Source organism: Bos javanicus, chromosome 19 (assembly GCF_032452875.1).
Source record: "Bos javanicus breed banteng chromosome 19, ARS-OSU_banteng_1.0, whole genome shotgun sequence".
NCBI classification, from domain to species: domain Eukaryota; kingdom Metazoa; phylum Chordata; class Mammalia; order Artiodactyla; family Bovidae; genus Bos; species Bos javanicus.
Window position 1 is genome coordinate 43,965,959 of NC_083886.1, and position 27,956 is coordinate 43,993,914.

Genomic DNA, 27,956 nt, shown 5'->3' on the forward strand with positions numbered 1-27,956 from the left:
GCCTCCGGCTGAGGCCGCACCCCATTGGCCAATGGCAATGAGGTCATCGTGGGGGCGGTGGCCGGCGGCGGCGCGGAGGTGGGGCTTTGCGGACGCACGCACGTCGAGGTGCGGCTGCCAGGAGCTGCGGAGGCTGCGGGTTTGGTTTGCCGCAGCTGCCTTGGCGGCGGCACCCACCTGGAGGTGAGCGGGAGCTGTGGGTACAGCGCGGCCGGGAGCGGCCTTTGAGGGGTAAAACAAGCCCTTCTAACGGCCCCCTCGGTTGTCAAAGGAATTAGCAAGGGCTTCAAGTCTCTGAGAGGAAATGGGGGTTCACCCCTCCTCGGGTACCCCTCCTGTAGGCAGAGGAACAGGAGGTTCACTCTCTTTTTGAGGCTCCGATCCCTTCTCCCATTTACGTGGAAGGTGGAAAAACTGAAGGTTATTGGGAATACAGAAGAATTGGAGGTCTTCTTAGAGGGACTCCCATTTGAGGGTTCTCCCCTTTATTCCCCATTCCAGGAGGTAGGTGTGCCTGGGCCCGGGGAATTCCTGCTTCTCACTGGATAGACAGGAAATGAGGCAGGTGAACTTGAATACCTCGTTAAGGGAGACGAGGGCTGGATGGCAGTTGTGAGGCAGGAGGGCTCGGGAGCTCTTTATTTGGACTCCTCTTGTGCAGGATTACTGTTTCTTCCTATTTTGCTTTGTGACCCTCCCAACACCCCCGGATCGCTATGGCCTTTTTATTTTTCGATTTGGCTCCAGTGGGACAGAGATGTTCTAGGGAGACTTGTAATCATTAAAGAGCAGAAACAGGGAGGCAACTCATTGGAGGTTGTCATTATCGGCAGCCTCTGAACTATGCTGATCTGGCATAATTTTATGTGCTTAGAGGTTGTGGAATCTATTCGTGTTGGGAGGTGGAGTGGGGACTGTTAACAGCTGTTTTGGATGAGTCAGGTGTAGGCAGTCTCAAAGTCAAGCTACATAATCTCTTAAGAAATTCTTGTTTCTATCTAAATGTGTTGTTTTGCTACCTTGAATGCCAAATGCACAAAGGTTTTGTCATTCAGATTTCTCAAAATGTCTCCCAGGCTTCCGGAGAAATAGCTCTTCCTTTGATGCCAGTTTTGCCTATCATTAGGAATGCCCTCATGATACCAGAAATAACGTGCAATTTGTTGAGTTTAGATACTGTACAGTCCGTGCCTTACAGTAGCCGACTGAGAATAAATAATTACAGTTTCAGGACCACTGATAGCGCCAATTGTCTTTCCTACCCGGTAACGGTAAGACCGCCCCAGAAGGATATCTTTACTGGCTCATTCATGAGAAGCTTTAACAGATGGAAGAACGTAGTTAATCTTGAAGGTGGGGATAAAAAACAGAAAGCTGCGGAGGTTGAAAGCTTATTCTCTGACGATAAAATTGCTTTGTCATTTCATGTGTTCCCATCATGTTTGACTTGAGGTTGGGCATAATGTGTAAGCTGTTTCTGTGTGTGTGTATGTAGAAGTTAACACTTATGTGTTTAGATTCTTTGGGGAGAAAATGGTGTTTTGTGAGGGGTTTGAAAAGGTAAATCCTTTAAGGTAGCTGTACCTTGAGGGAAAAGGTAAATCCTTTAAGGTAGCTGTACCTTGAGGGCAGTGCTGGGACTTTGGCTGTTAGAAATTGGCAGTAGAGGATAGAAAACTAATCTCAACAGAGACATCCTTTTTGAGAGGGTAATTGAAGTCTCTTCTGATTGTTTCCTGACACAGGCAAAAACAAAAAAAGATCTCTGTGAATGTCACTGCCTTATAATACTGTGTCCAGGGTATTTAAAGAACTGTTTCGGATTCCCAGTTCCTGTTTTTAATCTGAATACATTCTTATGTATTGAGATGTCCCACATTATTGTCATTTGATCCTGATGTTGACTGCAAAGGAAGTGACTGTTCATCAGGCATTCTTCATAAGAGGATTCAGTAACAGCCTTTGCTATTTCTTCTGTCTTTCTAAGCTCTCAAAACAGTTAATAAAGATCTGTCAGCATGGAGTGGGAGAAATGAAATACAATGTGGAAGAGGCCTCCTGGGGTGTTTGCTTTCAGTCCTCTTGGTAGTTCCAAGTTCATGTAATTTTCTCTTTTTGTTTTAGGTTGCAGAGAAATCCCGGTACTCAGCTGACCGGTCCTTTCTGTCACCATGGGGGAGCTTTTCCGGAGTGAAGAGATGACACTGGCCCAGCTTTTTCTACAGTCAGAAGCTGCTTATTGTTGTGTCAGTGAATTAGGTGAACTTGGAAAGGTTCAGTTTCGTGATGTAAGTAGTTATGGCACCGCTTCTTGATTATCACTGAACTTTATTTTTCTTGTTATGGCCAATTGCCTCGTGACAGATGTTTTGCTTTTTATTTGCAAAAATAACATTATAGTACTGGCTTACTACTAGAAGAGTGTACATTTCAAGTTGTCTTTGCACAGGTGAAAGTGATTTGTGCTGATCCTTCCACACTTTTACTAGCGTACCTTGTGGAGGATAATCTGAAGCATTCTCAGCATAATTGCTTGAAATGCAGACGGAGGACAGCCTCCATCCTCAGCCTTCAAAAGTTCAAGGCTCGAACTTCACTTTTGGGCTCCTTAACACCCATAGTAGGGTATTTTTAAAAAGTGTCATAGCTCTGCGTACAATAGGATGTATTTATTACAAAATCTGAAGCATCCAGTTACAGATATATAGTGCATAAGGGTATACTGAATACTCACTGTTTTGAAGCTAGGCACTTTGGAGGAGGAGATAGCAAAAGAAAGTGGATAATCTAAGTATTAAAAAAAAAAAAAGTATACTATGAGGCTTACAATCTGATCAGGAAGGCAAATCTACGGTGCTGAAAGGAGGGGGCAGTTAACAGTTCCTTGTTATGCAGTCTCAAAGCTCCATGTACCTCTTGTTTATAGCATTCGTCAGTCTTGATTTTCTGTTATTGGTGTGAGTGACTGATTAAAGAATGTCTCTTGTGCAGTGATCTTAGCACGAGGAAGATAGGGACATTCACTGTTATATCCTTAGTGCCCACATATAAGATAATCAATATTTGTTGGAATGAATGGATAGATGAAAGAGGAGTGGTCAGAAAGCAGTGGAATTAATCAGTTTTGACTTCCTGGAATTGGCAAGCTTTCTGGAAATTCTCAGTCTGAGCTGAAATTGCATAGATATAATCCAGTGACAAGGTCTCATTCCTTTTTCTCTTTGAACCCTCTTATATTACCTCGCTTCAAATGTTCTCCTAACTCAGCTAATGCATCAATATTCTTCCAGTTTTTTAGACTTGAAGGCTAAATCAAACCTAACTCATCCTTAATTTGCATCCTTTATTTCATCCTATGGTGTCTCCCTACCTAACACCATTGTGTGTATTCAGTGTTCTTAACTTTTATGTCAATCATAAAAAAAATTAATAGGGATTAATAAGGTGAATATTTATTTTAGTTCCAGACCACTACAATAAAGTATCTCAATAAATTGAGTTACACAAATGTTTTGGTTTCCCAGTACATTTAAAAGTTATGTTGGGAATTCCCTGATAATCTAGTGTTTAGGACTCCTCCATTTCACTGCTCAGGGCATATTATCAGTCCTTGGTTGGAAGATTGAGATCCTGCAAGCTAGTGGCGTGGCCGAAAGAAAAAGTTATGTTTATACCATAGACTGTAGACTACACTAAAGTCTATTAAGTGTGCAATAGCATTATGTCTAAAAAGAAGTACATACATTAATTTAAAAATACTTTGTTGCTAGAAAATGCTAAACATCATCTGAGCCTTCAACAAGTAATCTTTCTGCATTCAGAAGGTTACTGATCACCATAACAGATACAATAATGAAAAAGTTTGAAATGCTGGGAAAATTACCAAAATGTGACAGAGACAGAAAGTGAGCAAATGCTATTGAAAAATGGCAGTGATCAACCAACCTTCCTCGAAGCAAGGATGCCCCAGACCTTCAATTTGTAAAACAATGGAGTATCTGCAAAGCGCAGTAGTGTGAAATACAGTAAAATGAGTTACGCCTGTAACTATGTTTCTATTATCTAATTAAGAGAACTACTCACAAATAATTGAAAAATGCCTGTGTAGCTTTCTTCCGTGCCATTCATTTCTCTCTCCTCCCCTACAAAGGTGATTTCTACAGTGATCTTTGCTTTTGTCATTCCTTTGTGTTTTTCCCCCATTTTTGCTGTGTGTGTATGTATGTATCACTAAATAATAATATATGGTATAATTTTGTATGTTTTAAAACTATGTACATGGTTTCCTGTTGTATATATCCTCTAGCAAGTCATTTTTAAATTTAACATTGTGAGAGTTAACCATGTTGATACAGGTAGTATCAACCTGTATGGGTTAAATTGCTGTATAGTTATTGTAAGAGTATACAGTTTAGCATTTTTTCCTTCTGATGAACATTTTGGTTGATTGCAGTTGTTTGCTCTAGAGTGGTAGTGAAGATTCATATATATATATATATTATATATATATTGTGGTATACATATGTGATAGTTTCTTCTCTGTATATATTATGTATATATCATGGTATACATATGTGATAGTTTCTTCAGGGCAGTGGTTCTCAAACTTTTTGGTCTGAGGACCTCTTTACACTCTTAAAAAATTATTGAGGACCCTAGAGGGTTTTTATGTGAGTTACAGTTATTGATATTATTGTACTGGAAATTAACACTGAGAAATGTTTGAAGTATTTATTTATTAAATCATTTTAAAATTATAATAAGCCCACTACATGTTACCATAACTTTTTTATGAAAAATAACTATTTTCCAAAACAAAGAAGAATAATTTTGAGAAGAAGGGTATGGCTTTTACACTTTTGAAAATCTTTTAGAGTCTGAATTAGTAGAAGACAGCCTGATTCTTACTTGTTTCTGCAGTCTGCCGTGACGTATCTTATGAGCCTCTGGGAAATTTCACTGCAGACTCATGAAAGGATAAGAATGAAAAGGGCAAATAATGTCTTAGTGTTGCATGAAAATGGTATTGCTCTCATGGACCTGCTGCTGCTCCAGGGATTATAACCAGGAGGGGCATTGCTGAACATCGTGTGTGTCCCTGTTAGATGTAGTCAGAGTCCATACTTCATGGTGAATGTACCTATTCATGCTCCCATCGCTGGCTGAAGAGTTCCTTTTGTTCCACAATTGTGCCAACACCTCTGTGCTCAGACAGAAAGAAATTTGCCCATGTGATGGTTATGAAGTGGTATCTTACTGTTTTAATTTGTACCTTTTAGACTAGTGTATTTAGTATCTTATTATTTGTTTATTGAACATAATGAGTTTCATTTTCCATGAATGTCTGTCCATATTTGCCTATTTTTCTGTTGAGTTTGCTTGCTCACTGACGTGTAGGATTTTTTTTTAAGTTCTCCTTGTACTCTGGAAGCTAATCTTTTTCTAATCCTCTGTTGGTAACTTCTAGGCTGTGGCTTGTCTTTTCCCTCTGTTGATGGTATAGTTTGTCACATATGTAAAGTTTACTTTTCTTTTTTTGTTATTAGTATTTTCTTTTTTTCCAAAATTTTTATCTTGAAAAATTTCAAGCCTGAATACTCTGGTGTAGATTCATTAGCTGTTAATATTTTGCTGCAGTTGATACAGTCTTTTTTTTACTGTACTGTCAGAGTGAGCTGTCTCCTTCAAACCCTTTTTCTTTTTTTCTTCTTATTTTACCTTCAGTAACATGTTGATAAAGTATAAGACCAAGCTGATAATAGTTAGGATTGTGTTCAGCTGTATGTAACTAAAAACCCGAATGATAGGGGTATACTTTTCTCATGTAACATGAAGCCCAGCTTCCCACTGTCATCAGCGTCCTAAGATCACTTTGTATTTGTTTGAATATCCTTGAGCACTTGGCTTTTGTCTTTACAGATGATCACCACAACTCACAGCATTTCATCCATATTCTAGGCAGGAAGAAGGAAGTGCAAAGAGGAAGGGGAAGTACTTACATATGGAGGAAAACAATTTTCCCAGAAATCCTCATCAGACTTTGCTAATTATTCATTGGCCAAAATTACGGTGTAATCTAGCTGCAAGGGAGTTTGGGAAATGTGGTTGTTTTTTTTTTTTTTTCCAACTGATCTGCTACTGCCTGAACAAAATTGGGAATTTTGTTAATAAGGAAATAGAGCAGAATGCCTTGTGTCTATCACATAGTATGCTTGTCTTGCTCCTAACTTTAAGGGTAATCTTTTAGATTTTTTATAGTTTAAATAGGATGTGTATTCTTAATTTGGGGGGAAAATTCTATTAGATTATGCAGATTCCTTTCCATTTCTGGTTTTTCTGAAGTTGTCACAAATGGTTGTGGAATTTTACTGAATGCCTTTTGTTTATTGAGATTACCTTAAAAAATTTTTTTTTTCTCCTTTAACTCTGTTAATTTGGTGAATTACATAGGCACTTTTTTCCCTACTAATTTTTTTTAACAGCTTTACTGAGATACAATCCATATACCATACAATTTGTCCATTTCAAGTGTACAGTTCAATGATTTTTATTGTAGTCACAGAATTGTACAACCATCACCACACTGAATCTTGGACACTTTCAAGAAGAAACCCTGTACCCATTAAGAGTCCCTCCCCATTTCCTCCTAACCCCACGCCCCACCTCCAGCCCTTCAGTTTAGTTCAGTCGCTCAGTCGTGTCCGACTCTTTGCAACCCCATGAGTCGCAGCATGCCAGGCCTCCCTGTCTATCACCAATTCCCGGAGTTCACTCAGACTCACGTCCATCCAGTCAGTGATGCCATCCAGCCATCTCATCCTCTGTCGTCCCCTTCTCCTCCTGCCCCCAATGCCTCCCAGCATCAGAGTCTTTTCCAATGAGTCAACTCTTCACATGAGGTGGCCAAAGTACTGGAGTTTCAGCTTTAGCATCATTCCTTCCAAAGAAATCCCAGGGCTGATCTCCTTCAGAATGGACTGGTTGGATCTCCTTGCAGTCCAGGGGACTCTCAAGAGTCTTCTCCAACACCACAGTTCAAAAGCATCAATTCTTTGGCGCTCAGCCTTCTTCACAGTCCAACTCTCACATCCATACATGACCACTGGAAAAACCATAGCCTTGACTAGACGGACCTTTGTTGGCAAAGTAATGTCTCTGCTTTTGAATATGCTGTCTAGGTTGGTCATAAGTTTCCTTCCAAGGAGTAAGCGTCTTTTAATTTAATGGCTGCAGTCACCATCTGCAGTGATTTTGGAGCCCAAAAAAATAAAGTCTGACACTGTTTCCACTGTTTCCCCATCTGTTTGCCATGAAGTGATGGGACCGGATGCCATGATCTTCGTTTTCTGAATGTTGAGCTTTAAGCCAACTTTTTCACTCTCCACTTTCACTTTCATCAAGAGGCTTTTTAGTTCCTCTTCACTTTCTGCCATAAGGGTGGTGTCATCTGCATATCTGAGGTTATTGATATTTCTCCCAGCAATCTTGATTCCAGCTTGTGTTTCTTCCAGTCCAGCATTTCTCATGATGTACTCTGCTGCTGCTGCTAAGTCGCTTCAGTAGTGTCCGATTCTGTGTGACCCCATAGATGGCAGCCCACTAGGCTCCTCTGTCCATGGGATTCTCCAGGCAAGAACACTGGAGTGGGCTGCCATTTCCTTCTCCAATGCATGAAAGTGAAAAGTGAAAGTGAAGTCGCTCAGTCGTGTCCGACTCTTAGTGACCCCATGGACTGCAGCCTACCAGGCTCCTCCATCCATGGGATTTTCCAGGCAAGAGTACTGGAGTGGAGTGCCATTGCCTTCTCCTCATGACGTACTCTGCATATAAGTTCAATAAGCAGGGTGATAATATACAGCCTTGACATACTCCGTTTCCTGTTTGGAACCAGTCTGTTGTTCCATGTCCAGTTCTAACTGTTGCTTCCTGACCTACATACAGATTTCTCAAGAGGCAGGTCAGGTGGTCTGGTATTCCCATCTCTTTCAGAATTTTCCACGGTTTATTGTGATCCACACAGTCAAAGGCTTTGCATAGTCAATAAAGCAGAAATAGATGTTTTTCTGGAACTCTCTTGCTTTTTCCATGGTCCAGCGGATGTTCGCAATTTGATCTCTGGTTCCTCTGCCTTTTCTAAAACCAGCTTGAACATCAGGAAGTTCACAGTTCACATATTGCTGAAGCCTGGCTTGGAGAATTTTGAGCATTACTTTACTAGCATGTGAGATGAGTGATACATAATACCAATAATTTCCTTATTAGTCTCTCTGTTACCAGTCTTTCTCTCTCTTACAGTTCATTCTTCACATACAATATTCTTCAAAACAGCAAATCTTTAAAAAAAAAAAAAAAGTAAAAATCAGATCATTTGATTCCATATTATTGCCCAGAGGACAAAATCTTCCACATCCTGCTCCTTGCATTCCCTCATCTTGATCTGTAGAAAATGTCCCCCATTCTCTGAGAATATGATTGATTTATGTCTCTGAGTCACTTGTCATGGTCTTTCTGCTTGCATTCTATTTCTGCTTGTTGAACTCTGCCTCATTGCCAGCTCAGGTGTTACCTTTGTGCATTTTTTCTCTTGTCCCCCAAGATAGAATCAGTTATTCCTTGTGTGTGTGTCTGTCCCCCCCCTTTTTTTTTTGCCCTCATTTTTTTTTTATGGAGGTAAACTTTTATATTCAATGAAATGCAAAGATCTTAGGAGTACAAGTTGATGATTTTGGTAAATGTATACACCTTTATAACCATCACCCCAATCAAGATACAGAATATTTCCAGCAGCCCAGAAGGTTGCCTCTTGCCCACTTCTGGTCAGTCCATACCCACCGTAGGTAACCACTGTTTTGATTTCTACCATCATAGTTTAGTTTTGCCTGTTCTTGAACTTCATGTAAATGAATGATACAGTACAGACTTTTTTTTTTTATTACCTAGACTCTTATGTCCAACTTCTTTCACTCATTCAACTTCATGTTCTTGAGATTTAATCTCATTTTATATATTTCTGTAGTTTATTCTTTTTTATTCCATGATATGAACATAGCACAATGCTTTTATCCAGCCTCATGTTGGTGGACAGAGAAGGCAATGGCACCCCACTCCAGTACTCTTGCCTGGAAAATCCCATGGACGGAGGCGCCTGGTAGGCTGCAGTCCATGGGGTCGCTAAGAGTCGGACACGACTGAGCAACTTCGCTTTCACTTTTCACTTTCATGCACTGGAAAAGGAAACAGCAACCCACTCCAGTGTTCTTGCCTTGAGAATCCCAGGGATAGGGGAGCCTAGTGGGCTGCCGTCTATGGGGTCACACAGAGTCGGACACGACTAAAGTGACTTACAGTACAGTTGTTGATGGATATTTGGATCACTGCTAGTTTGGGGGTATTGTGAATAAAGCTGCTGTAAACATTCTTTTTTTCTTTGGCTATACTGCACAGCATGTGGGACCTGAGTTCCCTGACTAGGAATCGAACCATGCCCCTTGCTACAGTGGAAGCATGGCGTCTTAATCACTGGACTGCCAGCGAAGTCTTTACGAACATTCTTGAACAAGTTTCTGTGAACGTGTTTTCATTCTCCTTAAGCAGGTGCCTAGTGGTAGAATGTTCAGTCATGAGGTAGGTAGGTGAATGTTTATAGGAAACTGCCAACAACATTTTGCTTACTCTTTAATAATATTTTCACAAAAGTTGTATTGATTGGTTTCTGTCTGTCTCTTCTGTAGGGCTGATAGCTCTTCAAACCTGGGACATATCTTACTCTTTGTATTCATACCAGTGCCTAATAGTGTCTGGCGCATATTTGGTGCTCCAGAAATGTTGAGTAACTGTTAGTTCTTTATTTGTATTACTTTTATGGAACTTATCACAGTCTATCTTATGGGTTGTATTCATCTTTCTTCCCTATTAGGTTGCAAGCTTCTTAATGAGGAGGAATTTGTTTTATTCTTGTTTGTGTTTCCCAGAATATCTTGTGGCATTGTTTTGAAAATTACTTGTGATGGGTGGATGATTGAATAAATAAGCCTGTCACCTAGAAGGTGAAGACCCTGGGCAGAAAACTGAGAGAAGTTTGCTTTCTCTCTCTACTGACTGAGAAGGAGGAGAGAAGGAAAAGCAGCCAAAGCTTCTGTTATATCCATTGCCTATATTTGGGAGGTGGTTGTGCTCACTGAGCCTTCTGGCCTGAGATGAACATTGTGTGCTACTGTGTTTTGTCATATTTGCCTCCATTCCAGTAATAAGCCTGCAGCAGTGAGAGAAGGGTTTTTACGTTTCCTTGGTGTGACTGGTCCTAAAGCGGGTTGTGTGGATCAGTAGAAAGTTTTTTAATAGCATTGTATTAGCCAATATTTTGGCCACCTGATGCAAAGAGCTGACTCATTGGAAAAGACCCTGATCCTGGGAAAGATTGAATGCAGGAGGAGAAGGGGATGACAGAGGATGAGATGGTTGGATGGCACCACCGACTCAATAGACATGAGTTTGAGTAGACTCTGGGAGTTGGTGATGGACAGGGAGGCCTGGCGTGCTGCGATTCATGGGGTCGCCAAGAGTCAGACACGACTGAGAGACTGAACTGAACTGACACATTGACATAGAACTAGGTTTTCACTTCACAGGATCTGTTGCTTATGAAAGAGAGGAAATGGATACAGTATTTGGTATTCTGTTCTTATTTTGCAGTTAAATCCAGATGTGAACGTTTTCCAGAGGAAATTTGTGAATGAAGTTAGAAGATGTGAAGAAATGGACCGAAAGCTTCGTATGTGCATTTTGGTCTTGTCTGATGTTCCTCTAGTGACCCCGTTGTCTTAAATTAGAGTCCTCTTCATAAAGGAAGAAAATACTATGAAAGGAAAAAGAGAGAAAAAACCTTGCAGTCTAATGTGAAGATGAATTTCTTGTGCACAAGTAGATGTGTGGTATTTGGGCTCGGTGGTGCTTAATAGAAACTTTGAGATGACAAGGCTGCAAGCTGAAAATACTGTTTTTTGTTTTTCTTTTATGATAAGAGTTTTATGTCAGTGCTACACTGTAGAATTCTGAGAGATAGGACCTAGAACACCATCAATTTTAGATGGCAGCATAGCCAGCTTTAAATTGTCTATTTATGTGGGAAGAACCTAACATTTATTGAGGTACTATTGAGAGTTAGGGTGTTCATACGCTTTATTTTGTTCATTCCTCACAGCATTCCTTCAAGCAGGGTATCAGTTTCCTTATTTAAGTAAATGAGGAAGCTAAAGATCAGAGAGGTTAAGTGACGTGCCCAAGAATGTAAGTGGCCACGATGGGATCAGTGTCTGAATCCAGGTTGTCTGCCTCCAAAACCCAAGATCTTGCTGCTATATGAGGCCAACTTTCAGTTGGGTGAATTTAGTCTCTGTGCTGAAAAACAAGTCAGTAGTTATCACCTGAAAACACACTTTTCTCCTGTGTTTTGGGGCCTTTTCTGTGCTTTGTTTCTTGTTTTGTTTAACTCAGAGCTGACCTATTTTCAAATTTAACGAAACCCTTGTAGGTTGGAGTTGTCTCACTAGTGTGCTGAGGGTCAAATATTCTACTGAGTAACACTCTACTTTAGCTGTCCTCTGCACCAATATCTGTGACCAGAGCCATCACACAGGGTTGAGAGCTGACACAGATGAGAACCAGTGTTAAGATCAGAAGAGGAAAAGAAGACAGTAGTGGACTGATAAACCTCTTTGCAGGAACTGTGCTTTAGAGAATGTGGGGTAGGAGGAAGAGCAGTGTGAAGCAAAAAGGAGTTACAAGCTCTGCTTCTTTTATATGAAAAGTGTCTTTCTTAGAATGAAGCTCTTCTTAGCCAGGTTTGGGATCTTATTATTTTTTTCCTCAGATATTGGCAGTTCCAGACATGTGGATCTAGACATGAATGTTTTGATTCTGTCGTTCTAGGATTTGTTGAGAAAGAGATAAGGAAAGCTAACATCCCAATTATGGACACTGGTGAAAACCCAGAGGTGCCCTTCCCCCGGGACATGATTGACTTAGAGGTAAATAATTCTTCTGAGGAAGCCAGAAAAGTTTCTTTATATTCAGGGCAGAAATTACTTTCCTAACTAGATGGAAAGTAGAATAATTCTTGCCGTCCTTTTCTGTTGATTGCAAGGTTCTTGTGGACGGGATTAAAATGAATTTCCTTTTTTATGATATAAAAATCACTGTGGTATTAATATCTCCAATACTGTCACATGCCACTAATGGTTATTGGCTTGTTGAAAATTTATTGGATTAATGTTAATTTAACTAGTAATTTATTAATAATCTCATAAACTGAATCTCATAAAATCTCGATAGACTTTTCAATCATTATTTTATCTAAAGTCCGCTGGGGGATTTAACCAAGTGTATAACAGAATCTATAGACAAAAAGAGGCTATTTTAAGCAAAAAAAAAACCTTTATAAAGAAAACCACCCTGGTAAAAACACAGTACAGTCATCCCGCAGTAACCAGGGAAGATTGGTTCCAGCCCTTCCCTCAATATCAAAATCTGCTGGTGTTCAAGACCCTTGTATAAAATGGCTGTAGTATTTGCATATAACCTACGCTCATCCTCCCGTATACTCTAAATCCTCTCTGGATTACTTACAATACCTAATGCAATGTAAATGCTATGTTAATCATTGTAAATACAAAGTAGATCATAGGTAAAATAGTTGCTAGTGAGCAACAGATTCAAGTTTTGCTTTTTGGAACTTTCTGGAAAATGTTCCTCCCCAAATATTTTTGACCTATGGTTAACTAACCATAACTAACCATAACTAAGCATAACTATACAATCTGTGGATATGGAACCAAAGAATACACAGGGCCAGATGTATTGCTGGGTAGATATGAAGATACCTTTGAACATTCAGCGTGGTCAGCATTCTGCGGGATGGATTATTTCATCTGTCTTTTAGAGCAAACATTTTGAGCTTAGTGTGAGTTAATAGTTTGGTTGGTTGTTTGTTTTGTTTTTCTATAGGCTAATTTTGAGAAGATTGAAAATGAACTGAAGGAAATCAACACAAACCAGGAAGCTCTGAAGAGAAATTTCCTAGAACTAACTGAATTAAAATTTATACTTCGCAAAACTCAACAGTTTTTTGATGAGGTCAGACTACTGTTTCTTTTAGTATTTAAGCAGCTGATATTACACCAGCACTAATGGGCCATATTTTTATTCCAATAATTATTTTAATTTGCTAGTTTGGGAACAATACCATTTCTGCACCCTGTTTTAGTTGAAGAAATGTCAGATTCTGTTCCATTTTCCATGCAGTACACAGCCAGCCATGGTTTTGTATATTTTTGCATTTTCAGCAGTTTTTCATCTCAAAATGAGGAAAGGAATCCTAAAGTAGTTGTGTAAACATAGATGAAATTTTACATATGAAGGTAAGTATATGCTTGAAGTTGAAGCAACAGGAAAAAGTTATACATGAAATTGAAACAAAAATTTAATCTCCAAACCTTTTGTCATTAAATTTTAGCTTGTATCCTCTATGGTTGCTTGTCAGCCTTTGAGCATATTTTTAAGTATTCCAGATGGCAAGCACACTTAATTTGAGAGCTGTTTTTTTATGTTGTATGGAAAATTGGTAGGATTCTTGTTTGAAATTCCTGGATTTTCCTCTAAACTCAACTTCAGTACCTTGTAGGGGCAAAATGTTAATAAGTTCCTGGGTTAAAAATGTAGGTGACTCAGTTGCCAGGGGACAGCTTGCTGAAGTGACCCCACCACAGGGATTTGGAACAAGGCTCTCAAAAGGCTTCCTTCTCCCAATTAAAGCTGGGGAGGAGTCTTAGCTTCCGGTGTGGACATGCTTTTACTGATGGCCTAAAATATGGGTAACTCTTCTATTTTATAGGTGTCTTTGCCACCCGATTAGCAACATCGTACATTTCATAGATTGTCTCAGTCACTATTCAGTATGCCTTCCCATAAGTTCTTTTTTTAAAAAAAAAATTTTCAGCCACGCCTTGCAGCATGTTCCCCAACCAAAGATCAAATCCATGCCTCCTGCACTGGAAGCACTGCAGAGTCTTAACCACTGGACCACCAGGGAGACCACCCCATTAAGTTCTTTATTTCCTTTGCTCAACAACAAAAATTAGCAAAGCTTTTAAAAAAAACAAAAGGCCTGCTTTAGTTAGTATCTGATAAGTCCTCGGTTTCACTTTTAATTTCTATGTTTTGAAGAAAAAATAACTCTCCCTAGTTCTCTAGCCTGGAGCAGGGGTTTGCCAACCAGCAACATCAGCCTCACCTGGGAACTTGTCAGAATGCCAGTTCTCAGTCCTCATTCAGAAACCCTGAGGGTGGGGCCCAGCGATCATTTTCACAAGGTGATTCTGAAGCATGCTAGCGTGAGAACCACACGGGGCTGGGGAAAGTCAGTTGAAGACGTGTTACATTCCTCAGTAACTGAAGATCTGACTCAGAGAAACCATGCTAATTAACAAGATCTACTGGAGCCAGGGAAAGGGGGAAAAGCTCCTAGGAATTAAATTGCCTGGTCCTGAGAATCAGGATCAGGCTACATATCAGGAGAGAGAGGGTGTGAATATTCAGTTTGCTTGCTGAGTTGAGAATTTTGAAACTGACTGTAACTTCTTTCACCAGTCCCCACTGTCATCACATTAAAGGATGTGGGACAGTGTAATTAGCTCTTTGCAAGTATTCCAGGTCTTTTGCAACAGGCATGGTCACTTATGTCAAGTGGTTTTTGATGAACAAATAATCTGGAATTCCAGTATACTTACTGCCTAAACATTATTATTATTTAATAATAATATTATATTTAATAATAATACGGCATTATTATTGTTGGATCATTTGAAGAGCACTTGCTGTTTGTGAGGCATCAGCTGGGTGACATGGTCTCTGTGTTCAAGGGCTATATCACTTAGTCATGTCTGGAAACATCCACGAACACAGTGACTCCCTAGGCTCACAGATGGCGTGCTTTTTATACGTGTCCAAGCTGCTGCCCACAGATCCAAAGTAAACCTGGCCTCAAGATCAAAGCTCAGTTACTTTTATCATTATTGGGTACTTAGTTCTTTGACTCTCTCCCTGCCTTTTTCCCCCTTTTGATATACCCTTTAGTTTTTTGCTGGGATATTGATAAGATATATGAGAATGTTTTTCATAGTCTCCTGAGTTTTAAGGATTGGGATAGACTTCCTAGTCTAGTTCATTCTGGGAGAAATTCTGAAAAAAAGACTGACAAATGGACTCCCTTAAGGAAAATAGTTTTTTTAACTCTTCATTTTATAATACAAAAAAAAAACAACACACACACACACAATAATAGTAAAAACAAAATAAGCAGAATCACTTGGAAAGATGATATAAGATTTTAAAATTGTTACTATGGGTTTAGGAATTTTCTTTGTGGTTAATAGGTGTAAACATGAAATGCCCATCTTGAGAAGTCAGGCATGACCTTCACACCCTCTTCATTTTGCATCGTTTCCCCCCTCCTACTCATGCAAAGCATTTTTTTGAGCATGAGGCCTTGGCTGTGAGAGGCTCTTCTACTGCTGTCGTCATCAGTCCCGCTATTTCCAGTGGCAGGAACCCCTCCTTTTCCCTCCTCGTGCACAGTCAGCATCTTGTCCACTCTCGCCATTAGCTCACAGCCTCAGCCAGGCCCCTTTCAATAGCCCCTGCCCTGCTGAGGCCAGACAGCAGCCTCAGGGTCGCTGCCAGGACAGGAGACAGAGCCGCACAGAGTTAAGCACGTCTGCACCTGCGAGTACACGCTTCACACGATGCAAAAGATCAGGAGGCTTGGGACCTCGAGTCTCAGAAATGTAGACTTTTCATGAGCCTTTCTTCCATGCCTGAGATTATAATGTTTGCCAATGGCCTGAAACACTACCTATTTTAAACCCTTCTTTTGAATATAATTTGGTGAATATGATCAGTAATTTACAATAATGAGTTAGCAGAAAATGACTAAATCAGAAAATGATTCACTGCGTCTCCAGGCATAGGGGTTATGATTGGCCAGTTGTGGAGAAGGGGAGAGGTAAACACATATTGAATAGTCTTATGATTTATGATGATTACAAATTCAACTTAGCCATTTCTTATCCAGAGCATTTTAAATGACTTGTTAATGATTATCCTTTTCTCAGTCTTCTTGCTTATGAAGAACTGTAAGAGCTGGAGAGATTTCTCTGCATCTTTTACCATAAGCACCATAACATATGAAAGCGTAAAGAAGACTGGAAAAGTAATGGTTAATGGCATGCAGAGCCCTGCCTTCCTTTCCTTCTGAGTTTTCCATCCATCTGCTTTCTTTACTTTTCTTTCCCATCTGCCATCTCCTTTGGGGCTTGCGTGAATACTTCGGGTGATTAAATGTAATTTTTTTCTCATGTCAATGGAAAGAAAAGTATTTGCTCTTGGTCATGTAGCTTGAACTGGATGTGCTGCTTATACTGAAGAGTAGAAATAGAACTATTGAAGTTGTGCTACTTCCTCTTTCAAGGCATGGTTTTAGTATTCTGACTGGGGGAACGGGTAAACCAGAGGGCACAGCAAGTAATGTAGAAGAACTTTGGCAGTATTTTTATGAAAGAACCCAGATTAGGACTGAGATACCTGATGACATGGTTTTAGATATTGCTTTAAAGGCCCTCAGTTAGTGGTTCTGGACAGTTTCTCATCAGGCACAATTATTTCATTTGAAGGATTCTTAAGTTTGAAATGGTGTAATTATTAATTAGAATATTATTGTAAATTTGTATTTGATTTTAATTCTGCCTTTTTTTTTTTTTTTGGTATTCCCAGAGATTCTAGATGGAGCCTTCTCCTTTAGAGGAGCACTGTTTGCTTTTCCATCAGTTCTCCTCTTTAGAGCACATATTTGCACTGAGCTTTATCTTTATGGTTTACTTAAACCAAGCATTGTGAACCATGCAGTAGAGTAGACAGGAGGCTTGTGAGTTTCACTGGTTTTTGCTAAGGGACATCCTAAGAGCAAGATGAAATGCTGTAGTTACTCTGGATCCTCAAAGCAAGTTGCCTGTGGTTTGTAGTCAGCGGATTTGATTTTAAGCAGAAACAAGAACTGCGCACTTGAGAACAAGTAGTAACCTGTGCCCTCATTATCTCATCTTCAGTTCAGTTCAGAAAGTTTCCCAAATCTCATGGTGGTATTTCTCTGCACTTCTGGTGTGCCCACTGCCTATCCTTCATTTTTTTTTTTAAAGAAATTTTTTTCTTTTTTCTTTTGGTCATTGAGAGTTGATCCTGCTTCTAGAATTTACTTCCCAAACAATTGCTTTCACTTGTTTAGACTTTCAGACTTATCTGGTTTATACTCAGTTCCCCACCCCCACCCTGTGACTTTACATTTATAGTCCTGTGACTATCAAGAAGGGATCCCCTGTGGCTTTTTTTTTTATAGCAGGATTGATAAGAGTAGAATCAAATTGAAATTTGGAGTGAAGATGATGAGAAAAATTCTCCTGACTTCATTTTTATTTAGTTCTGCTTTTGAAAAGGAAGATTCCTCTGGCTCACTTCTAGTCTTTGGTCAAACAGGTAGGCCATGGATATTGAAGCTGGGGAGATGAGGCAGTGGAGCGGTCAGTTAGCCTTCATTTCTTAGGGCAGCTCCTCCTTCCTGGTGAGAGGAAATAAGGCGAGACGTATTGTGGAGAGAGAGGCTGAGAGGAAGCGGGGCAAAAAGTATTGTGTAGAGAAAGGCTGAGAAATGTAGGTCTGCATCTGAGAAGGTCCCGCTCCTCCTCCATTTTATTGTATAAACTGTCGTGGTGGAAATCATTTTAAATCTCAACAATCCAACTAGTCCACATGTTCTGAACTGGCTTATTATCTGTTACTTTTTTTCACTTGATTTAGATTGTTAACTTAAGCTATGTTCTCAAGAATCCTTAAGCTGTAAAGCCCACAGGAACTTTTTACCTGGATTCCTGGTCAGAAACTAGGACATTCAGGTATGTTTTCGCTTTTCCTTCCCTTTATTGATGCAGTGAAGGCCCATGCCTGCCCAACTATTGTGTTTCTTACCTTTTTGGACAACGAATACTCTTTAAATCCCATGGTTTGAAGCTTTTTTTTTTTTTTCTTTTAAATAGTGGGTGTGCTGAAAGCCCCCATGTTTTGACTTTTTAAGGGCATGGAAAACCTAGACGTCTGGAGACACCCCTTCTATCTTTCTCCTGTTCAGGACAGTGACAGCTCCTTGCTTTCTTCCTGGGAAAGAGAGTCTCCATCTTTTACATTCTTACACAGGGAAAAGTCTAATTTGCAGCTGCCTGGAAATTTGATATTGAATGTATCTGCTGAGCTGCCTTGTTTTTGCTCAAAAGGAAGAAATACTTCAGCTTCTATGCATATGCAAGAATATTTTTGATACTTTCATGGCTTATTCAGGAAAACATAAGAGAAAAAATGGTTTCCACCAAGTCACAGGTTTATACGGGTGTCACTATCATTTAACGTTTTTTTCTTTATTCCTTATTTCTAAAACCATTTCCCCAGATGCTTTACTGGGGCAGTTCTGCTTCCTTTACCTCTTGTCTTTTCTTTGTTTCTTCCCCTGTTCTTCTTGTCTTCTTTTTGTGGGTATGTCTTCTCTTTTGGTGGTTTTCTTTTTTTCATCTTTATTTTCTGAACTTATCTCCTGGTTCCTCGTTCCCTGCATGCCACTAACTATTTTCATTAGATATTAATTGATTTGTGAATTCAGGCTGAATTGCATCATCAGCAGATGGCGGATCCAGACCTGTTGGAAGAGTCCTCGTCCCTCTTGGAGCCAAGCGAGATGGGAAGAGGCACGCCCTTGAGACTTGGGTAAGTACCACTTCGATCCTCTGTACTCAGCGGAGTCATGTCCATTTTTGCTGTTCAGAAGAGCAGTCAGGCTGGGCATTCACTGCCTTCCAGGATGCCCTTTCTTCTGAGCCTGTTGCAAGTTGTTGCTGACTGACTTTGGGTTCAGTTCCTAAGTCGTTCTGTCAACCCTCTGCTGAGTCCAGGAATCAGATTTTGGCAGTTATTTTGGCATAGCAACGCCCAGCCTCCTGTCTGACATCTTTCCCCTCCCCTGCTCTTCACTTTCCTCCTATCCTGTGGCATGGAACCATTCCCAATCTGGCTCTTCTCCCCACAGCTTCGTGGCTGGTGTGATTAACCGGGAGCGCATCCCTACTTTTGAGCGCATGCTTTGGCGGGTGTGCCGGGGGAATGTGTTCCTGCGGCAGGCTGAAATCGAGAACCCCCTGGAGGATCCTGTGACTGTAAGACAAGGGAATTGCGTCTGGTGGAGTAGGTCTGGTACAGGGAACTCAGAGCAGCAACATAGCATGTGCCACCTGAACCTGACCCTCGCAAGAGGAGCCCTTACATTTACTCCGTTTGGATCTGTGAATTTGAGGGACTCCTCTTTTCCTCTTCGCCTCCATCGTATGTGTACATACAATGTGTACATGATGTGTGGGGTCTTAGTTCCCCTACCAGGGATCAAACCCAGGCTACAGCAGTGAAAGTGCCGAGTCCTAACCTCTGAGTTGCTAGGGAATTCCCTCCAGTTATTTCAGCTTTATGTGTTTTCTGGTACTTATCTGGGACCCAAAGAACATTAACTCTTAAATGAAAATTAAAGCAAGACATCTGGTTCCAAGTTTGGTAACATCCATTTGTACAAGGAGGAGAGATTTCCTAAACTGTGATCCTCATAAGTTGATGAAACTTTAATTGATGGTTTTTGGTCTACTTGTTTGTTGGGAATTTTAGGAACTTAGTTTCAAGATTTATGTTGTGCAAAATAGGATGATATTCCCTACCCAGTGCTTTGGAAAGCAGGAATAACTTAACATCTTGGCATTTGACATAACAGGACAGAGTTCTTAGCATAAACCTACATTTATATGGTGAATCCATTCAGAGATGACAAGCAAAGATGAGTAACTGTTCTGCAAGAAATTTAGTTCACTTTGCTATTAGTGTTATTTAGAAGCCTGGAGTTGGTTATTATGTTCTTAATTATCTTTTGGGTGTCTTAAATTAGTATTCTTTTTTTTTTTTTAAACCTAAGAAGAGAGGTTGAATTATGAGGCTTCTCAGAGTAGCTGGGTCCTTCAGCTAGAAGTAAATGCATCATGTCCTCGGGACCGAGTAGGAGGGTGGTGACACTTAGGTTACGGTGAGTCTCCTAAAGTACCAGTTTTGTAGTCTTACTGAAGGCTGTCTTTGGGTCATGGAAACATCACAATCAGCAGTTACACCTCATGTGGAGCTATTCTCAGGAATATTCAGCCAGGTTCCTGGGCAACAGAAGCATTATTTTTTATCAACAAGTGGAGTAAAGGGAGGGTCTGGCTGTCTCTGACAAAGCAGCTGCACAAAGAATGTGCTCCAGTTAATTCCTGGAGAACTTAGGAATTTAAGACCCATGAGCCTTACTTACTCCTTCCCTCCTCTTCCTTCTTTATCCTCCGAAGTTTTGTTTGTTTTCCTGTTATAAAAGCTCTGTATGAACTGGAGAAAATACAGGCCACCGGAGACAGTCCTGGCTAACACCCACTATAGAGTCTTTTTCTGATCTTTCCTACTAACCTTTGCCTCAGGCTTCAGGTATACACTTGGTCTTTGGATAGATTGCCTTCCTCCCTGCCCCCTGAGGTCTAATTCAGCATGAATCATGAGATTGTGCATCAGCATTTCTCCCCAGCTGCTCAGCTCCTTGTAGTTATTCAGTCCCCTTTATCTGGAGTTTCTGAGCATGCGAGCAGGCAGGAATGACTTCCTTTCTTCTCTGTACTTGAGTCATTTAGGCAATATAAGAATTATTCAGTTTGAATAGTTGAATTGGTAGATAGGGCTAAATTCTACTACAAAGAGAATCATCTTTGCATCTGTGTCAAGCTCCTCATTGAGTTTAAAAACAAGTATGGGAAGATTTTTGTAAATCTTTATAGAGCAAATGTTCTTGTGGAGCTTAAGAGATGGATTGAAGATAATGGTTAAAGTGCATGGTTGCCAGACCCTTAAAGGATTCCAGTTGTTTCTATGTCACCAAGAAAGAAAGATGCTTAAGAAGTTTTCTGGGTTATAAGTCTGAATTCTTGGTTTTTGGTTTGGGGCCTAGGGAGACTACGTGCACAAGTCTGTGTTCATCATTTTCTTCCAAGGCGATCAGCTGAAAAACAGAGTCAAGAAAATCTGTGAAGGGTAAGAGAAACATGCCTCCCCGCAGGGTGTAGCCAGGCCACCTGTTAAGCCTGTAGAATGGTGAGACACAAGCCCTGTAAGTCCACCTTAACGTGGGGAATATATTTTTTAATAATGTGAAGGTTATCTTGACCAGAAATGGCCTAAGTTTATTTTTTTTTTACAGACTGTCAAAATCACAATTTCCTTTTCTTGGGAAAAGTAATTAGGACTCATGGTTTATAAATTCTACATTGTTTTTGGACAATGGGTTTGCATACCTAGCAGTGTATCGTAGGCACTGTGCCCTTAAACTTTTCTGAAATTCTGCCCATGAGATCCTTTCTCCATGCCATTTTTCTCCAGCACTTTATAATGTGATTTGTAATAACTGCTTCTGTCTTTCTTTTTTAATCTAAAGGAATTTAATAGTTACAGAGAATGCCAAGACAGTTCAAATGTTGCTTGCTGCTCTATTGTAGGCCCCTTCCCATAAATAATTATTATTGATTAGTGCATCAGTCTGAACTAATCCTGTTTTGGTCCTTCCAGTATGTTGGGATTATGTTCTGAGATTACTTAAACTGGCTCCGTGAAGCAATGTCAGTGTTCCTCAGGCTGTGTCTGCACATTCCAGGTTCCGGGCTTCACTCTATCCCTGTCCTGAGACGCCGCAGGAGAGAAAGGAGATGGCTTCTGGAGTTAATACCAGGATTGATGATCTCCAAATGGTACACTGAGACCTCAAGGGAGTTTGTCTTTGTGAAATACTGCTTACTTGAAGCACTAACAGTTTATTAGGCACTTACAGAAGCTCAGGATATGTTTGTTTGTGTGTGTGTGTACTATTTTTAAGTCATTCCCTGAAACTCTTCCCCATCCCCCACAGGGAATGACTTTAAAATGGTGTGAATTATCTTCAAATGAGACAGAGATGCTATGCACCTGAAATCGTTGTTGCTTAGAATATTCAGTTCCCCAGCTCATGAGTCTGAGATACATTTATAGTGAATGAAGTATGAAGTATGAATAATAAAGTATGCTTAGTTAAGAAAAAAATCAAATAATACAGAAGTACATATCAAATCAATTCTGCCTCTCACAGACATGCTCTACCTCCAGAGGCAGCTACTCTTAATAGCTTGGTGTGTGTCCTCCTGGTCACCTTGAGTCTGAACATACAGTCTAGTCAGAGTCCTGGGGTAACTCTTGTTACCCAGGAAGGAACTTTTACCCCGTCGTAGTGTGTGTAGTTTGTGCACGTGATGGCTGTCACAGGCTTCTAAAGAGGGAGTCATGATTTATACATACATGGGAGGAAAAGGGTGCCCAGTTGGAGTTTGGTTCCCTGTTGAAAGAATGTAATGATTGTTACCTTGAAATCTTAAGAATCATGTTCGACATGTTGAAACATTTCAACCCCTGTTGTGTATGACCCACCACTTGACCTGCTGCTGGCTCCTGTTAGCTGCACTTAGCAGTTTAACCAAGGGAAGAGAGTTTTCTTCGAACTGCTGATGGGTAATGAGCCATGTGTACATTCTGGCTTCTAGGACTGTTATACCCCCTCCTTATGAGTAGGGTTGCAGTAGACTGTGAAGAACATGTGGTGTAGCCTTTATAAATGGCTAGAATTTGACTTTTAAAGCACCAAAATGTATGAAGTAAAATTTTAATGGATTAATTTTTTGAAGCAAAATTTTAAAAGGGATTGAATACCAAGGAGTGAGATGTAGGGGTGGGGGCAAGTTTATTAGCATCCTTCCAGAAGTTTAAATAGTCATTGTGAAATTGTCAACAATCAGGGGAGAAAGTATCCTTGTTCCTTATTCTCAAGTGAACAAGAGTTTCCCTAGCATGCCATGGGTTTTTTTTTTTTTTTAAACCTCTCGTAGAAGTTCTTTCTACTGCCCAAGACAGTTTCTCAGGGAGCAGTCATGACTTTTTTTCCTGAACTGACCTGAAGAACCAGCTATGATGGAGCACTTGTGCTAAAATGATTAATACATAGTTTTTTCCTTTTCAAAAAGATGTTGAGATTTCAGATAGATTCTTATGCACAAGTGAGTGGTGAGCTGCTTGCCTGGTTTTGGCTTCTCCCCTCACCTGCTATAGACCTGTTAAATATTTGGTGATAAACAAGACAGTAGAATGTGAAGTGTCCCTGGCCTTTCTTTCCACCTCTAGTCGAGGCAGTATTATTCCTCCGAGGTAACTCTGTGCTGGTTTCCAAGGGATCGGGCTTCCTGGGCAGAAAACAAAGCCTGACAGAAAAATCAAGCCTCATCTGCTCTGTGATGACTGTGGTATGTGGCAGTCTGAATCCTCTCCAGAGGCCATGAGTCTCCTGTCTCCTTCCCCAGCATGGAGTCTCTAAGAAGCAGATGATGGCGATCAGCAGCGCCTCTTTCCCCCCACTCCTCAGTGCTGGCTGATGTTCAGGGGCGTTCTGCGGCCTGCTGTTCATAAGTACGGATGTGACAACTCTGTCCGTTCCTGGGCCTGGGACACTGACTTCTTCAAGTCAGAGTTACAGGCTCCATATGGAAAACGATTGCTCTTTAATGAACCAGATAAAAGCCAGTGACTGCATTGTTCAGCCATAGATTTGGTGGTAAAATTAGAAAAGCTGAAAACCATTTCCTCAGGTTTCTCTTTAGCTTGAAGTGAAGTGAATATGAACATTAGTAAGTAGAACTCTTAATTTCTTTCAATTTGGCCAAAAAAAAACACAAAACCTTCTAGCCAGAGGAAGAGAAAAAACAGATTCCCCCGCATCCCTTCTCAGAAAGCTGTGCCTCCTTGCCCTCATGTCCTGAAATGGAAGAAGGGCGTTAGAAGAATCGCTCTCCTGCTCCTTTCTCTCCCCAAAGGTTCTGAACCAAACAGAGGATCACCGCCAGAGGGTTCTTCAGGCTGCTGCCAAGAACATCCGTGTCTGGTTCATCAAGGTGCGGAAGATGAAGGCCATCTACCATACTTTGAACCTGTGCAACATAGATGTGACCCAGAAGTGCCTAATTGCGGAGGTCTGGTGCCCTGTCACTGACCTTGACTCCATCCAGTTTGCGCTCAGAAGGGGCACGGTGAGTCCCCCACAGCTGGCAGTGCAGCCTCCAGCCAGGAAGAGAGGTTTCCATCAGTGGTAACAGGAATCAATCACATTCTCGTGGCATTTTTGTCTCAGAATTCTTCAGTTTACCCACCTTGTACTCACCTTGTATCCTGACAGAACATCTCGTGTATCCTTATTTTCAAATGTAGCAATTGTAATTCAGAAAAGATTAAATGATTTGATCATATCCCTGTGATCCTTCAGGGTTACTCACACCCAGAACATCAGTTTCCTGGTCCATTCTCTCTGTCCATTAGTCTAGGTACATAGTATAACCCTTTAGTAGTAGTTACAGCTACTGCCCTGTCCAAGCCTCTGATCGAGGGGTCAGGAGGTACAGAGATATAAAAAGTAGGCCCTCAAGTATCTTCTGACTTGAAGAGGCTGATGTGCAAACATACAAGACAGTCTGTGCCAAGAGCAGTTTATGTGTGTAGAGGGAAGGCAGGTGCTAGCTTGTCCAGCAAGGATGATCAGAAGAAGCTTCAAGAAGGTGGCATTTACTCAGTGCTTTGAAGACTGGATAAGATGTCTTTTGGCAATAACAAGAAGTAAACAGTCTGGCCAAAGGCAAGTACAGTATGACCACACATGGTTGGGCCAGAACAGGAATTGTAGCGGGCAAGCTGAAAGAGCAGGAGGTAAACCTGAGTCAGGGAGCCAGGAACCTAATTATGAAGGGTCATTAATACCAGATTAGTGAGTTTAAATTTTATCCTGGAGGGAGTAGAGAGACACTGGGAGTTATTTAGCAGTGAAAGGACATGATGATCACAACAGTTTTAAAAGAATAATCCAGGGACTTTCCTGACAGTTCAGTGGTTAAGATTCCACGCTTCCACTACAGGGGGTACAGGTTGAATCCCTGGTCGGGGAACTAAGGTCTCATGTCCTGCATGCTGCATGACTCAGTCAATCAATCAATCAATCAGTATCAATCAATTAAATAAAAGAGTAATCCACTGATAGCATGGGGGTTGGATTGGGGAGCTGAAAGAGCCTACAAGTGGGAGGACAGTTAGGTTATTGTAAACAGTAGTAAGTGATAATGACCTGGCAGTAAGACCTGGCAATGGGAAGAGCAAATAATGATGAATTTGTGAAACATTCTGAAGGAAGTATCCATTGATAGACCTAGTATTTAGCAATGTACAGGAGAAATACAAGGTGAAAAAATTAAAATGTTTCTGAGGTATCAAAGCTGGGTGACTGGTAGAATAATAGTTCCATTAATGGAAGTTGAGATTCAGTAAGAGAAACTTATTGATTGGAGAAAGCTGCTAAGTTCCGTTTCAGTCACATTGAAGGGTTGGACAGAAATCCATGTGGAAATGTAAAACAGACGATGAGATAGTTCTCAAAAGGGGAAAATGCCTCTATTGGACAGGCCTGGAGTAGTTACTCTCTGCTAAGGTTTCCACTACGTACAGATGCAAGAAAAATATGTCCTCGAGCTTTCTGTCTGTCTTGCTGTGGCAGCCCAGATTGAATGGGAGAATGCATGGGAAGATTTTTGCACCTCACAAATAACCTTGTGAACAGTAAAAGCCTGCTTTACTCAAAAAAAAAAAAAAAAAAAAAAGGCAAAATGAAAGAAATAGGATACATGAGATTGGCAGGGAATGAGACCTCCAAGAGAGAAAATAAGGAGTTAATAATAGAACCTTGGGGGCCTGCAATGTTACAGGCAGAGGAGGAGGAACCAGCAGAGAGACAGGAAAGGCATGGCTGGTAAACAGAAGAGGAAGCTCTCCAGTGTCGGGGGCTTGCATGTAAGAGAAAAGATCTTTGGATCTGGTGATGAGCCAGCCACTTTGACCAGGCGTGGTCTGCTAGACTCCAAGGATTATTAGAGAATTAAGAGGAGGTGGTGAAGAGGGAAAAGTCAGAAAATAACTTTGCTTTCTTCATAAAAGCAGGAGAGAACAATGACACTTGTAGACAGATAAGGATATCTTCAGGGAAGAAAGTACCACGTTTTTTTTGTCTATACATTTTAGACTTAATTTTTTTGTTTCATGATAAGGATATTCTTCCCAAGACTTCGTTTACACATATCATCATAAATTTTATAGCCTAGTTCTAGTGTCCTCAAAGACTGGAAAGATTGAGATATAATTTACCTGAAAGGAAACACACATATTTTATGTGTACTATTCAGTGAGTTTTGACAAATATATGCCTATGAATCCACCACTGTAATCAGAAGGGTGACCTGATTCTGATCTGTGCTTGATGTTTCCCAGGAGCACAGTGGTTCCACCGTGCCCTCCATTCTGAACAGGATGCAGACAAACCAGACTCCCCCCACCTATAACAAGACCAACAAGTTCACGTATGGCTTTCAGAACATAGTGGATGCTTATGGAATTGGAACTTACCGAGAGATAAATCCAGGTAAAAAAGCTTGAATCTTTTCCCTCTGGAGATTTTTTTGTTATTTCTTTTAATGCTTCACTTTGAATGCAATTGAGCAATTGGCTCAAGACTGAAGATGCTGTCCAGGCCTCACCTCTTGTAGAATTCCCATGAAGAGGTGCCTATCTGGATGTAAGGAGTGAGGTTTATTGCCAGGTGGAACTCCTTTAGCAGGCGATTTTATAGGAATTTTATAGGCATGAGCTCCATAGATTGGGTTCCTCTGTCCTCACGGCTGTATAGCACCTGGCTTTCACTCACATGCCATTTGCTGGAACTGCTTTAAGGAAAAAGTTTTCCCAAGGTCATTGACATTTTAGAATAGCTTCCTGGTTCCAGGTTAGATAGAGAAAATATAGCAGTTGTTGACCATTTTAAGCACAAGGCAGATTTCTCCTCTGTTCAGAGAGTTAGTGATTAAATCAAGAGTCAGGTAATTCATGTTTAGTGGGAGTCTTCTGCAGGACCTGATCTGCTCCAGATTCTGAACGTTCTCCCACTTAACCTGGTGGCTTTATTCAGCTGGTTGCAGTGCACAGGGGAGGAAAGTTGGCCTGTCCCAGGAGCAGCATCCCAGGAGTGAAAGAAAAGGAATCAAGAGACAAACCCCCCTGGTGCCAAGGCTAGAGACAAAACCTTCATTTCCTGTGTGATTCTTTGTTGAAAATGCTGGTGGTAGCTTTGTGAGTCTGTGCAAATCCTGCTGTGGACATTATTTCCTGGGAATCCCTCTGACCAGCAGCTTGGGAATGAGTCCCTTTTATACTGATCTTAGATTATGGAGAGGGATGTGATGTGTTAGGAGCTGCGGTTTTCTGGAATTTGTCTTTTTCTCTGTTTGGTCTCTTTATAGCTCCATACACCATCATCACTTTCCCTTTCCTGTTTGCTGTGATGTTTGGTGACCTTGGCCATGGCATTTTGATGACTCTTTTTGCTGTATGGATGGTGTTAAGAGAGAGCCGGATCCTCTCCCAGAAGAATGAGAATGAGGTGATGTTTTGTCTGTTTGTTTTTGCTAGAAACTCAGAAACATAAGATAGTAGTATTATTTTCTTGACATATTTCTAATATTTTTCTCCTGTAATCTTTGGCTGCATACTGTTTTTGTCTCTCCATAGGGCAACAGGTTTATAAAAATTTTGTACATACAGAAGGATAATTCAGTCTTTTCTCCATGATTGATGGAAATATATTTTCTTTTTACTTA

General features: G+C 40.7%; 1 protein-coding gene and 1 non-coding gene across 10 annotated transcripts in view; both read left to right on the forward strand.

Annotated features, from left to right (window-relative positions):
- The window catches only part of ATP6V0A1 (ATPase H+ transporting V0 subunit a1), a 55,524-nt gene that overhangs the window by 4,726 nt on the left and 22,842 nt on the right, over positions 1-27,956 (forward strand). For 4 of the 9 annotated variants that reach the window (XM_061391865.1, XM_061391857.1, XM_061391859.1 and 1 more), the window contains exons 1-12: positions 75-183; positions 2,125-2,288; positions 10,693-10,771; positions 11,929-12,026; positions 13,003-13,131; positions 18,752-18,855; positions 19,175-19,301; positions 21,152-21,234; positions 21,851-21,944; positions 24,087-24,299; positions 26,575-26,725; positions 27,600-27,739. In XM_061391865.1, the coding sequence (XP_061247849.1) occupies positions 2,172-2,288; positions 10,693-10,771; positions 11,929-12,026; positions 13,003-13,131; positions 18,752-18,855; positions 19,175-19,301; positions 21,152-21,234; positions 21,851-21,944; positions 24,087-24,299; positions 26,575-26,725; positions 27,600-27,739 (1,335 nt within the window). In that variant the 5' untranslated portion in view covers positions 75-183; positions 2,125-2,171. Of the gene's footprint in view, positions 1-35; positions 184-2,124; positions 2,289-10,692; positions 10,772-11,928; positions 12,027-13,002; positions 13,132-18,751; positions 18,856-19,174; positions 19,302-21,151; positions 21,235-21,850; positions 21,945-24,086; positions 24,300-26,574; positions 26,726-27,599; positions 27,740-27,956 lie in introns of those variants that run through there. The other 5 variants (XM_061391861.1, XM_061391864.1, XM_061391862.1 and 2 more) reach the window with 4 other exon arrangements.
- On the forward strand, positions 25,699-25,833 carry LOC133233132 (small nucleolar RNA SNORA31). Its single transcript, XR_009731609.1, has one exon. It is a non-coding gene; the product is annotated as a small nucleolar RNA SNORA31 (small nucleolar RNA).